Source organism: Phalaenopsis equestris, unplaced genomic scaffold (assembly GCF_001263595.1).
Source record: "Phalaenopsis equestris unplaced genomic scaffold, ASM126359v1 Scaffold000531, whole genome shotgun sequence".
NCBI classification, from domain to species: domain Eukaryota; kingdom Viridiplantae; phylum Streptophyta; class Magnoliopsida; order Asparagales; family Orchidaceae; genus Phalaenopsis; species Phalaenopsis equestris.
The window spans coordinates 310,742-327,307 of NW_018164971.1; the positions used below are offsets into that span (position 1 = coordinate 310,742).

General features: G+C 37.2%; 1 protein-coding gene across 2 annotated transcripts; it reads left to right on the forward strand.

Moving 5' to 3' along the window:
• The first annotated feature begins 36 nt into the window (after positions 1 to 36).
• On the forward strand, positions 37 to 16,557 carry LOC110028799 (WD repeat-containing protein 26-like). Of its 2 annotated transcripts, none has more exons than XM_020730794.1 (5): positions 37 to 227; positions 1,728 to 2,606; positions 3,571 to 3,672; positions 13,771 to 14,400; positions 16,051 to 16,556. In XM_020730794.1, exons 2-5 carry the CDS (start codon positions 1,812 to 1,814, stop codon positions 16,273 to 16,275), a joined length of 1,752 nt encoding a protein of 583 aa, XP_020586453.1. In that variant the 5' UTR covers positions 37 to 227; positions 1,728 to 1,811; the 3' UTR covers positions 16,276 to 16,556. The 2 variants fall into 2 exon arrangements, with proteins under 2 accessions (XP_020586453.1, XP_020586454.1); XM_020730795.1 differs by lacking the exon at positions 37 to 227 and adding an exon at positions 253 to 309 and having other exon boundaries at positions 16,051 to 16,557.
• The last annotated feature ends 9 nt before the right edge of the window (positions 16,558 to 16,566 follow it).

Below are 16,566 nucleotides of genomic sequence, written 5' to 3' on the forward strand. Positions count from 1 at the left end.
AAATTTTCATCGTAATCTGACTGGAAAAACCTAGAATTTACCGATAAAATTTTTTTTTCTCCGAATGTTGTTTCGGGTCGTCTGCAACATTCATCTCATCTTTATCTAATGCAAATGGCATACGCTTTCTTCCAGGAACCGAACACCGACTCATCAGACGAAGCAAATATTATTAATCTAATGAAGCCGTCGAAGAACGTTGGGAGATATCTTCTCTTCTCTTGAAGGTTTTTGAGCCTTCACGCCACTCTTTCTCTTTCCCGCTTTGAATTCGGCCGCTTCTTCTGTTGGCTCATTGATCGCCTCTAGGTTTTGTAAATTTCGTTTATTTGCTTTCAGGATTTGGACCGGATTTGGGGGATTTTGTTTTGGATTTAGAGATTTGGTTCTGAGTCATACTCTGCGATGAATTTATCTTGAGTTTAGGATATTGTATGGATTTGGAGGAGGATGTAATTTCTTTAGTTTTTAAAGAGCTGATTTGTTGCTCTTTTCATTGCGATTTGAATTTTTCTTTTTAGATATTAATTTTATTATTTTTGATTGGGGCTAAGTTGTTAGAATGTTGATTATATGAATTGTAGTGATGATTCTATATTTGTTTTTTCGGCTTTTGCAGCTCACTTTTGACATATATAGCCGTTCGATCTGTGATGGAGGCTATTCATTTCTGTTAGTATTGAGCAAACCCCAAAGAATTGTTTCTAAACCAAACTACTTTCGGGGGAAAAATTTCATATTCGAGCTAATCATTTATGATTGATCTTGCTGAAATACTGCTAATTTGCTGCTGCAGAGATGATCTGTTTAGCAATCCAAAATATGCGGGAATATTTTAGCCAATAATTGCTGGCAGATATTCTATTTTTATGATATTATTCCTTGTAATTTGGTGCATCTGCGAACTCTGCTCTCAGGACCTTGTTTAATCCTTCTTTTCTTTGTAGAATGATGGAGTCGAACGACCAGTTTCCCTTCTGTTAAATGTAAACCATGAACGAGACTGGTTTCCTTTCCTGATCTCTGTTTCTTTATCGAACAATGGACTAGAATGACCAGTACCTTATGTTAAATGAAAATTATGATCACAGACTAAAAGTTTATGCAGATTATGAAATAAAATCTCATATAAAGCATGAATCTGCTGTTTCTTATGTAACTAGATGTCAATGAACCTATCTACTATCCTCACCCAAACAAAAAAAGAAAAAAAAAAGAAAGTGGAACTTGTTCTTGAAATTTTCTTTTGGTCATTCAAAACCTTGTTACTTTAAATCAGTAATCCGTGAGGGAGGCATTGCAAAGCTACTAGGATTTAGCAAATCCTAAACATTAAAACCAAAGCTACTTATTTCCTTTTAAAGTTTTCTATTTCAAAGATTATGAATCTGTAATATGTGGCTTCTGGATATAGTAGATTTTAGTTGGTATTATGATGCCTATAGATCCATGAGAATATGCCTCTTTTCAATTTGGTTTGTAACTCTGAATTGATGTATTTTGTTTTTGTTATTTGTTTTTTATGGCATTTGCAAAATTATTCTGAATCTTGGCTACACTATTATAATTTCATTGGTTGGACTATGAAAATTTTGTTTTTTCTTGATCTGTAAATGCTCAATTTTTAAGAATCTTCTACTCAAATTCTTGCAAGTTGTGCTGTTGCAAGGGATTGTCATTACTTGTTCAAATTTGCTCTGTACTGACATACATTCATGGTTTCACAGGTTTGCATCAGGAGCCATTGATTCGATCCACGTCAAACCAACCACCTCTTCCACAACCAGTTATATATGGGCTAACTATCTTTCATGGGTCGTGTAGATGATCGTGAACCACCATCTAAGCGCGTGAAAGAAACCATACCTGTACTACAAGGCATCTCAAACAACATTCCATCTCCCTCGAATCATATTGATCTTTTTGGAGGTCAAATGGCTAGACCTTTGACAACCCATGGCAACAAAGATATGATAGGCTCCAAGGGAATTATTAAGAGGTCCGAGTTCGTTAGGATCATTACAAAGGCTCTTTATTCTCTTGGATATGAGCGGAGTGGAGCTATTTTGGAGGAAGAGTCAGACATACCCTTACACTCACCAATGGTAGATTTATTTAGGAAGCAAGTGCTTGCTGGAAATTGGGGTGGTAGTTTGGCTACTCTAAAAAAAATAAATATCTCTGACAATGTGCTGAAACTTGCATCATTTATGATACTGGAACATAAGTTCTGTGAATTTCTTGAAAAGGATAAAGTTTTTGATGCATTGAATACACTGAGAAATGAGATTACCCCTCTTAAGATTAAGCCTAAGCGAGTTCATGAACTTTCAAGCTGTATTATTTGTCCTTCTTTGCACCTCTCACTTGGTTCTATGAACCAGGGTGTTCAAAACTCCAACTCCAGGCTAAAACTTCTTGATGAATTGCACAAAGTCCTCCCTCCCATGCTTATGATTCCCGAGGGAAGGTTAGAGCATTTGATTGAGCAGGCACTAAATGTTCAATGTGAGGCTTGTTATTTCCATAACTCCATTGATTGTTGCCTAACATTGTACACGGATCATCGTTGTAGAGAAGACCAGATTCCTTCGCAAACAACCCAGGTCTGGCATGGTATTAACTTGAGAATCTCTTTGTTATTGTGGGGTGTTTTGATAAATCTTCTAAAATTTTATAAATCTCGTTTGATTTGCTAAGTGTGTAATGTTGTGATATCAATATTCTGTTTGGCTTACATTTCTTTATTTTATTTTGTCTGCTTATGTTTCCTTTAAAAACAAAATATGTTATATGATGTTTGGAAAAATATGCTTTAACAAGTTCAGTTGCATAAAAATTGAATAGTGACTTCTTAGAATAATAGTTTTAGAAGTTCCTAGAAAAAGTGTTTTTGCGTATTTTATTTTTCTTATAATAATTAATTAGTCAATCATTTATTATTTGTTAATTGAAACTGGGACTAGTTGTATAATTTACATAATAGTATTGATTTCATTCATCGAATTAATAAAGTTTTTTCATCAAACAACTATAGCTATTGCAACACTTGTTATACATGACATGATTTTATGAAACAATCATCTACTTTACTTTACAACATTGCCCAACAATAGATTGTAATGCCAAATTGAGCGTATTTGATTGCAATCTTCATTATTTCATTTGGAGTAGTTTTATGAGAAATTATGTTATTAATTGAATTATTTAATAGAGGAAGTTCTAAAAAATTATGCATTTAATGGTGATATCAAGGAAAGTAATAAAATGTCTCAGAGCTTAAATTAATTTGAATTGGTGGCTAGATTCTATTTGCAAATATTCCTTCTTGTTTAAGAGTTTTGCCTAGGTATCCTAATTAATTGTTTATCCCATGCATGCCTATAGATTACCTGTGTATTTTGAGAGACTAATGAATCTAGAGTTGATTTATTTCATCTATGTTATCATGTTTTTAAAACAGCTTAGTGTTTGTTTTGCTGAGCCATACTATTTTTGTCCTCTTTCTCTGCCGCTCACATATAGAAAATTCAAGTGTTGAATTCTAAGCTTTGTTAATGGTATTATTAGGTCTTACAAGGACATGGAGATGAAGTATGGTTCGTGCAATTCTCTAATAATGGGAAGTTTTTGGCATCATCATCTAGAGACAATTCTGCTATAATATGGGAGGTATTTTTTTTAATTACACCCGTCCCTGCGATATAAAAGTACTTCACATCAGATCCCTTTTTAAAAAATCCTTAATTTGAATGATAGAGATATAAACGTTATTGTACTTTGGTCCTCACATTTACTAAATCATGAATTAAAAAAATCTTATTTTTCTCATTTTTTCTTGCTAAAAAATATCATTTAACTTTCCTTTCTCTTTTGATCCTATCCCCGTTTTCTTTCGAAATTTTGCCCAAGAACGGGAAGAAGCCAATAGAAACCGAGCTAATGAGGAGATGATGGCCGGGAAGCTTGTTGAGATGAGTCCAACTTAGAAAATTTCTTGCTAGCTAATGACGGTACAACCAGAGGAGACAAGGAAGAATAAATAAAAGAAAAAAAAAAACCAGTTAATGGTAGAGTATGTATAGCATTTGGTACTTTTTGCTCCAATCCTAGCCCGGCTTTTTCAAATTGGGTTACTTGCTTAGAAAGCTATAAAAATTTGAGAATATGTATTTCGAATAAGAAGTAAAGTTTTACTCCCCAAACAAATCCACATAAAAAAACAAGATTGGGCTCCACTTTTCTTAGTTGGGCCAATTAACACTGCCCCAAACAAAAAATAAGTGTATGCAAATCTACTCAAATGAAGTTCAATGCAGAGAATTGCTTGCTAACTTAACGTGGATTTCATGGGAGGTGACCAGGACAAAAGAGGGAAGCTTGTTGAGATGAGTCCAACTTAGAGAATTTCTTGCTAGCTAATGACGATCCCACCAGAGGAGACAAGGAACAATAAATAAAAAAAAATAAAAATAAAAACCAGTTAATGGTAGAGTATGTATAGCATTTGGTACTTGTTGCTCCAATCCTAGCCGGCCTTTTCAAATTGGGTTACTTGCTTAAATAGCTATCAAAATTTGAGAGTATGTTTTTCGAATAAGAAACAAAGTTTCACTCCCCAAACAAATCCACATAAAAAAACAAGATTGGGCTCCACTTTTCTTAGTTGCGCCAACTAACACTGCCCCAAACAAAAAATAAGTGTATGCAAATCCACTCAAATGAATTTCAATGCAAAGAATTGCTTGCCAACTTAATGTGGATTTCATCGGAGGCGACAAGGACAAAAGAGGGAAGTGGATGGTGGTGTATGATATTTTGTACTTGTTACTAACTTAAATCTTGGATAAATTTTTTTGCAATTTATTAGAAATCCTATTTTTCATTTTTCAAATCCTGCTGGACTTTTCCAAATCAGATTATTTTCATAAAAAAAATAATAATAAATTGAGAATTTTGTTTCAAATCACTTGGAGCGAACCTTCACTTCCAATGAATCCAAACAAAAGAATTAAATTGGTCTCCACTTGCTTAGTTGGGCCAATTAACAGCCTTCCAATTAAAAAATAGAATTTTATGTATTTCTCTTTCCACTTTGGTAGGTCCACCTGAGGAAAATGAAGCTCATTCCCATTTTTTTGTGGATTTGTTTTGAGGCTGTAGCAGCACTAAAAAAAAAAGATATTCTAATGAGATTGAATTTAACAACAAAAGTTATCCTTTGTTAACTGAAAAGTATCTCCATGAAGACCAATTTTCTGGATCAAAAAGGCTTCATGAACCCAAATGTAAAATTTAGACCAACTTGTACCTCAGAGATTTTATTGTAATATATCTCTTTTTTTGTTTCGATTGCAAGCTAGATTTTATTTGTTGGATTTTTCTAGATGTTTTTTATAACCAGTGTAGATTTAGTTAAGTGGTTTTTCTTTGTTTTGTATTTTAGATTGTTTTATAGATAATACCATGCATGATTGGTCATACTTCGTTATAAAATAAGTCAAAGCAATTGTTGATAGTTTGCAAAACTTTGTTCCCAAAGAGTGTAAGTATAGGGTTTCCTCATCGATACCAATTTACATCTAGATTTTTCAAAAAATTGCTTTCCATTTTATACAGAAGTATGCTGTTAAATTATTGAGATAAGGCTAAAAAATTACAGCAGCGCACAAGGCACAAACTACTAATTAAGCTTTGTTTGGTTGGGCCAATGAGCATTCTCAAAAACAAAGTGTATGCAATTCTCTGCCCATTTTGATTGGTCTAACCAAGCAAAGTGGAGCCCAATCCTATTTTCCACGTTGCTTTATTTCGAGAGTTTTGCAACAAACATTCTTAATAAAGTTGTTGAGGGAGGCAATGGTGGAGGGATATAGGCGTGGTTGGCGGCTAGGGGAGAGGTAGCAGAAGGGTCGGGGAGAGGTACTAGAAGGATATTAAAAGGATACAACACCACCTCAGAGCAAGATACAGTAAGAGCACCACCTGTCGTCAGATACAACCCTAGCAAGGGTAAAAAAGACTCCACATAACACAACTAGAACTAACTCTTACACACAAAAAAATAACAATTTATAGACTCCCCATTGTGGAAAAATACGAAAGAAATAAAAAGGAAAACTCTCACACAAAAGGAAGGGGCGGGGAAGGCAAAAAGAATCCAAAAAATTTTTGCTGGGTGTGGTAGCCTCGTGATGCTCATTTCCGGATCGCGATAGTTCTCGATCTTGTCCATACTTCCACCTCTTCTCGTCTTCGCGAGACTTCACCAGTGGGTTGGCTCTCCGCGGCTCAGTGCCCGTATTTGGGTGTTGTTTTAGCGCCCGCAACCAGACGCTGTTTTAGCACCCGCATCAATCTCTCGGGGTTGGGGAAGCTTTGACCTTATTTGTTGAAGCTCTTGGCTCTTCAAAGTATGGTGTCAAGTCTGCGACATTGAATGTGGCTGAAATGTTGTAGTCATCGGGCAGATCGATCTTATAAGCATTGTCATTCAGCTTTTGAAGTACTCTGAAAGGTACATCTGCTCTCAGCCTGAGCTTCCTGGATGATCCTACGAGAAAATTTTCCTTTTTCAATCGAATCCATGCGAGATCGCCTTTTTGAAACGGTACTTTCTGTCTGTATTTATTTACTTGTGCTTAATTTTTGCGGTTCTGCTTAGCAATATTCTTGCCAACTTCTTTGTGAGGCTTTTGAATCTCGTGAACTCGTTCTGTGACATCCTGACTAATTTCTGAAGAGGGCGGGATCGACACCAATTCAAGTGGTGTGAGCAGATTGCGTCCGTACACAATCTCGAAGGGAGTTATTATAGTAGTTTGGCTAATGGATTGTTTACAGGCAAACTCAATTTGGGCTAGAATAAGATCCCACTGTTTTATGTTTTTTCCCACAAAAAATCTCAAAAGATTATCGAGGTTCCGACTTACTTCCTCTATCAGTCCTTTTGTCTTTGGATGAGCTGCCCAGCTGAATTAGAGTTTGGTGCCAAACTTTCCCCACAGTGTCCTCTAGAAGTGACCCGGGAATTTGTCATCTTTGTCGGAGGTGATGATTTCGGAAATTCCGTGCATCATTGCAATCTCTTTGAAGTATAGATTGACAATGTAAGAGGCGTATAGTGTCCGATGACAGGGTGTAAAGTAGACAATCTTGGAGAATCTATATACAACCATTACGGAGTCCTTGTTCTCTTGGTTCATTGGAAGTCTTAACACGAAATTCATGCCGACGTCCACTCACGGCGCCTCTGGAACTGGAAGTGTATATAATTCGACGTTTTGAGCTCTTCTCTTTGCTAGATGACAAATCATGCATTTCCTGACATATTGTTCTACATCTCTCGTTAATTTTGGCCAAAAAATGCTCCATTAAGTGGGCGAGAGTGTTGTCCCTGTTGAAGTGATCTTCTAGTCCTTTGATGTGGCCTTCCTGGACAATGGCCTCCTTAGTGAACACCGGGGTGGAACAAATATCCATTTGTGCAGTAATATTGTCGTGCTAGTTTCTCCTGACATTGCCCCCATATGTCTTTGAAATCATCATCTGTTTCATATAGATCCCTTATGACCTCAAAGTCCACCACTCGAGCCTGCATGGATGTGATCAATAAATGTCAACGACTCAGTGCATCTGTTATGCGGTTCCGACTTCCCGCCTTGTGTTTCAGCACAAATTGAAAAGATGCTAGAAATTTCACCCAAGTGGCGGTTTGCTCTGGCGTTGAGGAATTTTAGGGCCTCTTGATCTATAAATAGTGTGAACTTGTTCGTCAATAGGTAACGACTCTAGTGCTCCAGAGCTCTTACGATAGTGTAGAATTTTTTGTCGTAAGTCGAGTATTTCCTCCTGGACTCATTCAACTTCTCACTGAATAAAAATGATGTGGGGTCCTCCCTGGCTTATCACTGCTCCGATCCCCATGTTGAAGGTATCACATTCTACCTCAAAAAGTTGGTTGAAGTTTGATAGTGCTAGCACAAGTGCCTGAGACCATTTCCTTCAGTGTGTCAAAATTGTCCCGAGTTTCTGTTGTCCAATCAAACTTCTTTGGTTAGAGGGAGGTGATAGTGCTGAGGTTGCTAATGAATCTTCAATAAAAGGATGTCATCCTCAAATATTGCCTCAACTCGGTGAATGATTGTGGTGCGGCTCAATTGATAATGACCTCTCTCTTTACGGGATTCATATGAATGTTTGCACTAGTCACGATTTAACCCAGAAAGCATACTTGGCTTGTCATGAAGTGATATTTTTTCGAATAGATATATATTTTTTTTGCTCACAACACCTTGAAACTGTCTTTAGGTGATGCAAGTGATCCTCCTTCGAATGGTTGTACGCTAGAATGTCGTGAAATTAGGCAATGACAAATTTTCCAATGTGAGGCCGAAATAACTGGTTCATCAATCTCATGAAATTGTTGGGTGCGTTCGACTGGTTGAAAGGCATAATGGTCCACTCATAAAGTCTGTCTCGTGTATTGAATGCGGTCTTCCACTCGCTGCTTGGCCTCATCCGTATATGGTGATATCCGCTGCAAGTCGATCTTGGAGAAGATAATAGCTCTGTGTAACTTGTATAAGAGATCATTTAAGCGGGATATAAGAAATCACTACTTGATGGTAATCTTTTTGATCACTCGGCTGTGTCGCTATAATTCTTCATAATCTGCATGTCTCAATCTGTAGGCTGGTCAGTTTGACAATATTGGTTTGGGTATAAGGTCTATAGCGTGTTGGATGTCCCTTAGTGGCTGTAATCCTTCTGATAAGCTGTCGGTCATAACATCTAGAAAGTCCTGTAGTAATGGTTGTAGTAGTGCTGGTACCTCTCTTTCCTCCTCGCTTCCTTCTAGGAGGCCTAATGTTAGTGTTACGAGGGCATCTCTAATTGACTACAGAAAAGTGGTCTGGGGAACCAATGTTGCCTATATATCTTTCTTGCCTTTCGTATCTTTAGTAGGCAGCAAAATTATATGTTTCTCATCCTTCTTGAAAGAATAAGTGTTCTTGAAACTGTCATGCTAAGTCTTACGATCGAATTGTTAAGGTATTCCCAACATAATGTGGAATGCGTTCTTGGGAACCACATCACATTTCCTATAGCTTTTCTCTGATTCAGAAATCAACAAGGCATTGCTGATCTGCATGTATCTCATTTCCCATCTTCAGCAAGGTAAGAGAATATGATTGGGGATGTTTTTGTGTGTCGATGATCTGGCTACAGACCATCCCCTTGACTGTGCACTTGATACGAAAAATGCTATGCCTTATCCAGGATTGGTCCCGTTCTGGCTCGGGCTGTAGTATTCGTCGAACGGCTAATGCTTTTCCCTTGTCTCAGTAGAGCTGAAGGTCTTCTTTTGGACACTCTGACTTCTCATCGATTTTCTCGACGACGCCATGATCTGTGAGTGTGACGACTTGGTTTATTGAGCAGCTGGAGGCTATGTGTCAGTAGTTGTGACACCTAAATCACTTCCTGGCTGACACTGTATTGGAGGAACCAACTTTCTCTTGATTCTTCTCACTCTTATTTGCCTTATCAGTTCCCTGTCTAATTCTGTTATTTCCTCTCGAGATACCATGGTCGGCTATAGAAGTTGCAGGTGACTGCTTGGCTGAAGATGGTGGTCTAAAGGATGACACTTGCCTACTTTGCTTCTGCTGCCTCTCCACCTTCAAGGCTAGTGTCTGGACATTCCCCAACATCCAGTATGGTTGTAGTTGTACCACATTGGTAATGACAAGCTTTAGATTCCCAAGGTATCTGGCTATTGTGTGCTCGTTTGGCTCTGTCAGCTCGCACTTTAGCTGCAAGTGGTTGAACTGAGTGTGAACTTCTCAACTGAAAAATCTCGTTGCTGCAAATTGTGGAGTTTTAGGAGCATGTCCTGACAATACTGTGGTGGGAGGTATTTCTTTTGCTTTGCGTTCTTCATCTTCTCCCACTTATTTATCTTCTTATTTTTTTTTTCCAAGCCTTTATAGATTTTCCCACCATAAAGAGACATTCTTATTTAGTTTAGTTGCAACTAGCTTTACTCTTTTGTCCTCTGGTATGTCTTTATACTTGATCCGTTCGAATAGTTGTAGTCATTCTATAAACTCATCGAAGCCCATGCCTCACACAAATTTCGGGAGGTCTATTTTGATGCCAAAGTCCTGCTGACCTCCATGCAGGGTCTCTTCTCTCAGTCTTCTTTGATATTGGATACCAAAACGACGTGGTCGATGTTTCTCGTCACTGTGATATTCCCTGTGGAACAAATTCATCTTCTCGTCCTCGTCTTCTCTTTGCCTCATCCGATCTCGGTCAAAGGTAACATCTTCCTGGGTTTTATCATCTAGCTCTGCTAGTCTTCGTTGCAGATGATAATTCTCGTTGAATCTTTTCCTGGGTCGAGTTCCATGTATCCCTCCACTGTTAGAGCTGAGAATCAGGAAAAAATTTTTTTGATGGTGGTGGATTGGGTAGGGTTGGATGCTAGGAAACTCTAGGATGAGACTAGAGTTGGGCTAGCTTTGATACCAAATGATACCAGAACTAGTTATGATGTAACATAACACAAAAACAATAGGGTTACAACATGACTCAAACAGAAAGGAAATACAATAATGTACTACTCTCCGGTTAGGCTTTAGGAAAAGTTCTGAAGGCAGTGGTGGCGTTGTCGGGGTGGGAGGGAAAGGTGGGGGAGGCCGGGGGGTTGGTTGGGGGGGTGGTGTTTGGTTGATTAAAGGTAAGCTGGACAACAAGGTTGTGGAGGGAGTAGAGGTGGTGTTAGAGTGGTGGAGGGACACGGGGTGGTCGGCGGCTAGGGGAGAAATAGAGAAGGAGATTGGAAGGATGCAACATCACCTCAGAGCGGGATACAACTAGAGCACCACCTATCGTCAGATACAATCCTAGCAAGAGGAAAAATGACTCCATGCAAGAGATCTGAAGACTGCACAACTAAACTTGACTCTTACATACCAAAACAACAATTTATAGGCTCTCTGTTGTGGAAAAATAGGAAAGAAATAAAAAGGAAAACTCCCACACATAAAGAAGGGGTGGGGAAGGCAAGAAGAATGCAAAAAATGCTTCCTGGGTGCGGTAGCCTTGCGATGCTCCTTCCTGGATCGCGATAGCTTGCGATCCTGTCCCTGCTTTCGCGCCTCTTGCTTTCTTCGCTAGACTTCTTCAGCGTGTTGGCCCTCCGGGGCTTTCAATGCCTGTATTTGGGTGGTTTTAGCGCCTGTAACCGGTTGCTGTTTTAGCTCTCCTATCCAGGGAAAATATTTGAGTAGGTAAGACGCACGCAGCGCTGCGTATGTCGGGAGGTTATTCAGAGGGTACAGGGGGTTATATCCACATTATACCCCCTGTAACCTCCTTGTAACCTACCTGTAACCTACAAATATGTTCCGCATTTCTGTAGTTCCAGTAGGTACAGGTAAGTTACAGGGAGTTTACAGGGGGTATAATGCGGATATAACCCCCCTGTACCCTCTGAATAACCTCCGACGTACGCAGCGCTGCTAACTAAACTTACGACTTTCGTACACAAATATTTTCCCCTATCCGTGCTTTGTTTTAGTGCCCGCATCAGCATAACATCATGCATGCTAAGTCATATTTTTTTATAACGCAAGTCTCAAAAACAGCAGTTGATCGTTTTGTCATTTTCTTGTAAGTTACCATTTTTATTTATGCTGCAAAGTAGTTATCATTTTGTCTATCTTTTTTTTAGCTATTTCTTTTTGCCAATGTATGTTCGGTTTAATTTGTTTGTTTTTATTTGCCAGTATATTGCTCATGTAACATTATGTCTAATCGGTTATACTTTCTTCTTTATACAACAAGTCTTTCAAAAAGTAGTATATAGTTTGCTAATTTTTACTAAACTTCTTTCCGAACTGATCTCAGTGTAAAGTTTTTCTTCTTTTCTTTACTAATACTGATTTGCATATAGAATTTTTAAAAAAATATTTACTGTTGGATAAAAATAACTTACGAAATTATTGGGATAAGGCTAATAATGAAAATAATTATTTCATTAAAAAATTACTTTACCACATTAGGCAAAAAAAAATGCTGCTTTATTCTACCTAAGAAAAGTGGAGCCCAATTCTAATTTTCATGTGGATCGTTTTGAGAGTATACCACTACTTAACAGAAAGTTATTCATAGAAATGAATTTAACAGAAATGTAAACATTGTAAAAAGAAGAAGGATCTCCGTGAAAACCTAAAATTTAACTCAAGGACCAACTTGTAAATAAAATTGTGCCCTAAATAGAAAATGTGGGTCAACTTGAAACTGGTCTTAATGAATTGCCTCTAATTTAACTTTTTATTTCTTGTTGCAAGCTTGTTTTGCCTGTCAGTTTAATCGTTTCCTAGCAATTTCTTTCACCAATATAAGTTCAGTTTGATTTGTTTCTTCATTTTGTATTAAGAGTGAACGTTATAGATTTCTTGTGATGGTAATATAAGTGGGGATGTTATTAGCAGAATTCAAGTTGGATGGTTGAAGTCGAGGAATGCATCAGACCTATTATGTTATAGAAAAATACTGCTTAGAGTGGAGAAAAATTTAGAAGATGGTGGTGAGAAGTGCAATGCTTTATGGCAAAGAATGTTGGCCTGTAAAAATTAAACTGAAAAGAGAATACTCAGGTGGATGAGTGGCTTCACACTTAGAGACAAAATGCGAAATGAATACATACGTCAAAGGGTTGGAGTGGCTCCAGTGGTAGACAAGCTTAGAGTCATCTTTAGATGGTTTGGTCACATTAAACGTCGACCATATGATGACCCAGTTAGAAGAGCAAATGTTTTAGATTTGACTTATGTTAAGAAAGCTAGCAGTAGACCTAAAAGGCTTGGCATGCTGTATAAAAAATGTTCTTAATTTTTTATTAAATGAACATATGACACTCAATAAGACATATGGAGAAAAAAAATTCCGGTGGCCGGCCTCACTTAGTGGGATAAAGGCTTGTTGTTGTTGTTTTGTGTTAGGTTGTTTTAATATGGTATTATGTATGTTGGTTCATACTTTATGCAAAAAGTCTCTTAAGTAGTTGATATTTTCTGCTGAGCTTTGTTTCTAACTGATTTCAGTTCATGACTTTAGTAATGATACCGATTTACATATGGATTTTTTTTTCTTAAATTAATTATCAAATTATGGGGATAAGGCTAATAATGAACTTAATGATTGTATTAAAAAAGTACATTAGCAAATAACGCACAAAGTGCTGCTTCCATTATAGGGATGTAATTTGTACATCATGAGGTTAATCTTACATTGTTTTTTTTTTCTTTTACTGAAGGTTAACATGCATACCGCTCAATTCTTATGGATTTATATATCTAACACCTAAGCTTTTATTTTTACGTACATACCATCATACCTATACATGAAAAGGTGCATTTTTACTTTTTTAAATGTTAAAATGGTGGTATTTTTGATGTGATATGAAAGATTTGGGTTGTATAAATTAAAAAAAAAAACAGAGTTTAGGTGTATGTAAATACATAGGAATTGGGTTTTATATGTGTAAAAGCCCCTTTTTTTTCATGGTTATGAATTGGCTGCTCTTCTTTTGGGTGAACTTGTAGTTTTCCTCATGACCTCTCAGTGCAATTTTGGATTGAGGTTTCCTTATGTGCTCTCAGTGTAATTGTGGATTATGGTTTTTTATTCTTCTATTTGGAGAAAAGCAAATCCCTTCTTTTATTCAGGTATTTATTAGTTCATTTTATGTTATAGGTTCATGAAGATGGGATGCTCTCACTAAAGCATACCCTAACTGGCCATCAAAAACCTGTGCTGATGATTTCATGGAGCCCAGACGATAATCAGCTCCTAACATGTGGATTCGAAGAAGTTGTGCGGCGGTGGGATGTTAGCAGTGGAGAGTGCGTGCATGTTTATGAGAAGATAGGCGTCGGATTGATTTCTTGTGGTTGGTTTCCCGATGGGCGACGATTCTTCTCCGGCGTGACGGATCGTAGCATCTGCCTGTGGGATCTCGATGGCAAAGAGCTTGAATATTGGAAAGGACAAAGGATGATCAAGACGTCCGACCTCACTATTACTGGAGATGGCCGGCAGATCATAAGCATGTGCAGAGAATCGGCCATTCTGGTGCTCGATCGAGAGGCGGGAACGGAGAAATTGATCGAAGAAAATCACACGATAACGTCGTTTTCTTTATCCAGAGATGATAGGTTCTTGCTGGTGAATCTTATAAACCAGGAAATACATCTGTGGGATATTGCCAGTTTTCCAAGATTAGTTACCAGTTATAAAGGCCACAAGCGCAGCCGATTTGTTATACGCTCGTGCTTTGGAGGATATGAACAATCTTATATTGCGAGTGGAAGCGAAGATTCACAGGTGTGTGTTTTCGTTATCATCTTTAATGTTTTAGCTGAAATGATACCTTAAAATTATATAAGATGTCATTTAAATCAGGTTTAGCTGGCTTGTTGAATGAGTTTTCTTACCAATAAATATTCTTAGGGTTTAAAATTCCAAATGATTCTAGGATTATTTGTACATGTGGCCAGCTGAGTCATAATAGTGTGTCACATTTTTCTTGTTGTGCCTGTTGACTATGCAAAACTGATAAAAAATAATCCTTGATGAACTAGATTAAGATCAAGTTTGTATAGTCAACAACAAATCATTATCCCACTAATCAGGGTTGGCTGCATGGATCATTTTTCTCCATTGTATCCTGTTGAGTGTCATATTTTCATCCAATTTTAATAAATTAAGATCACTTTAATACAATATGTCTAGGTCTTTCTAGGTCTAACTCTACCTTTCTTAACATAAGTTAAATTTAAAGTATCTACTCTCTTTATTGGGTCATTAGATGGTCAATGTTTAATGCTTTATGGCGCAGAATGTTGGGCTGCAAAAGAGAAGCATAAAATTAAGTGTTGTCGAGATGAGAATGTTCACGTGGATCAATGGTTTTATACTTGGAGATAAAATGTGAAATGAATAGATTTGTGGAAGGGTTGGACTAGCTTCAGTGGCAGACAAAATTATATAGAGTCGTTTTAGATGATTTGTTCACATTAAATGTCGACCATCTGATGATGACCCTGTTAGGAAAGTAGATGTTTTAGATTTGACTTATGTAAGCAAGGCTGATGTAGAATTAAAAAGGCTTGAGCATTTTGTATAAAAATGATCCTAATTTATTAGAATTCAATGAAAACATGACTCTCAACAGTACACAATAGAGAGAAAAGATTCATGTAGCCGATCCCACTTAGTGGGATAAAGGCTTGTTGCTGTACCATAAAACCCCTAAATTGTACAATTGTGATAGTTTGAAATAGTCAGGTGATTGTTTTGAGATTTAATCTCTGGAACAATTGTTTGAAATTTAATCTTGGGCAATTTAATTGCTGTTTAATTACTAAATCCTTCCTGTTAAGGATCCAGTAAGAGGATAATGCTGTAGATTTTGTCCTTCTAACATTACATCAAACAAATATTTCTGTAGTTTTAGCATTATCAAACATCAACATAGCTGTTCTTGCCTCAGTTTTTTTTTTCTTACTACTCTATTTGTTATTCTTTCTGAATCTGACAATAATTTTATTTGCTCATTACGTTCAACAAATCCTCACTCAAATCCGTGAACTGCTTTTCAATAATGTTCCTAACTTTAATTTGTCTTTCAGTAACCCCATACATTTTTATGCATATGCTTTGGAAAATTTAGATACATTATAGATATCATTTAATTTCTACGCATTTATGTATCTAACCCCTAAACTTTAATATTTACACTCACAGACAGATAGATAGATAGATAGCATATGTCACCTTACCTATGCATGAAAATATGAATTTTACTTTTTTTAAGTTAAAATAGTGATTTTTTTGATGTGATATGAAACATTTGAGTGTTATAAATGTAAGAACTAAAGTTTAGGTGTTGGATATTTAAATAAATAGGAATCGGGCTTGTTATGTATGTAAATGCCGCTGTTTTCAAAAATTTACATATATCAACGATTGCAGGTATACATATGGCATCGCGGCAGCAGCAACCTCATCGCCACTCTCCCCGGACACACCGGAGCCGTGAACTGTGTGAGCTGGAATCCTGTAAACCCTAAAATGCTTGCGTCTGCCAGCGACGATCACAGCATCAGAATATGGGGAGTAAGTTTGGCCAATCCAAATCCCAGCGAAGCACACAGCAATGGAGTCATCCACTGTAATGGAACCAATAAATCACAATGAATCCCTTTAGGTATCTGAATTCCATTGTTTAGTTTAATTACTGACTCAAATTCTTTAAGAATGTTCATCATATTATAAGAAGATGAAGAAGGGGGAGGAGGAGGAGGAGGAGGAGGAGGATTCTGTAAAGATTTTTATTTTCTGACTGTCTAATGGCGACTGCCTGGCCTTGTTTTAGTGCGTGCTTGAATTGGAAGGCTTGCAGTTGCTTCCTCAACTTTCATTATTTTGTGTTTTACTGTTTGGGCACAACAGTAAGGTCTTAATATTGATTAGGATTTAGAAATTTTT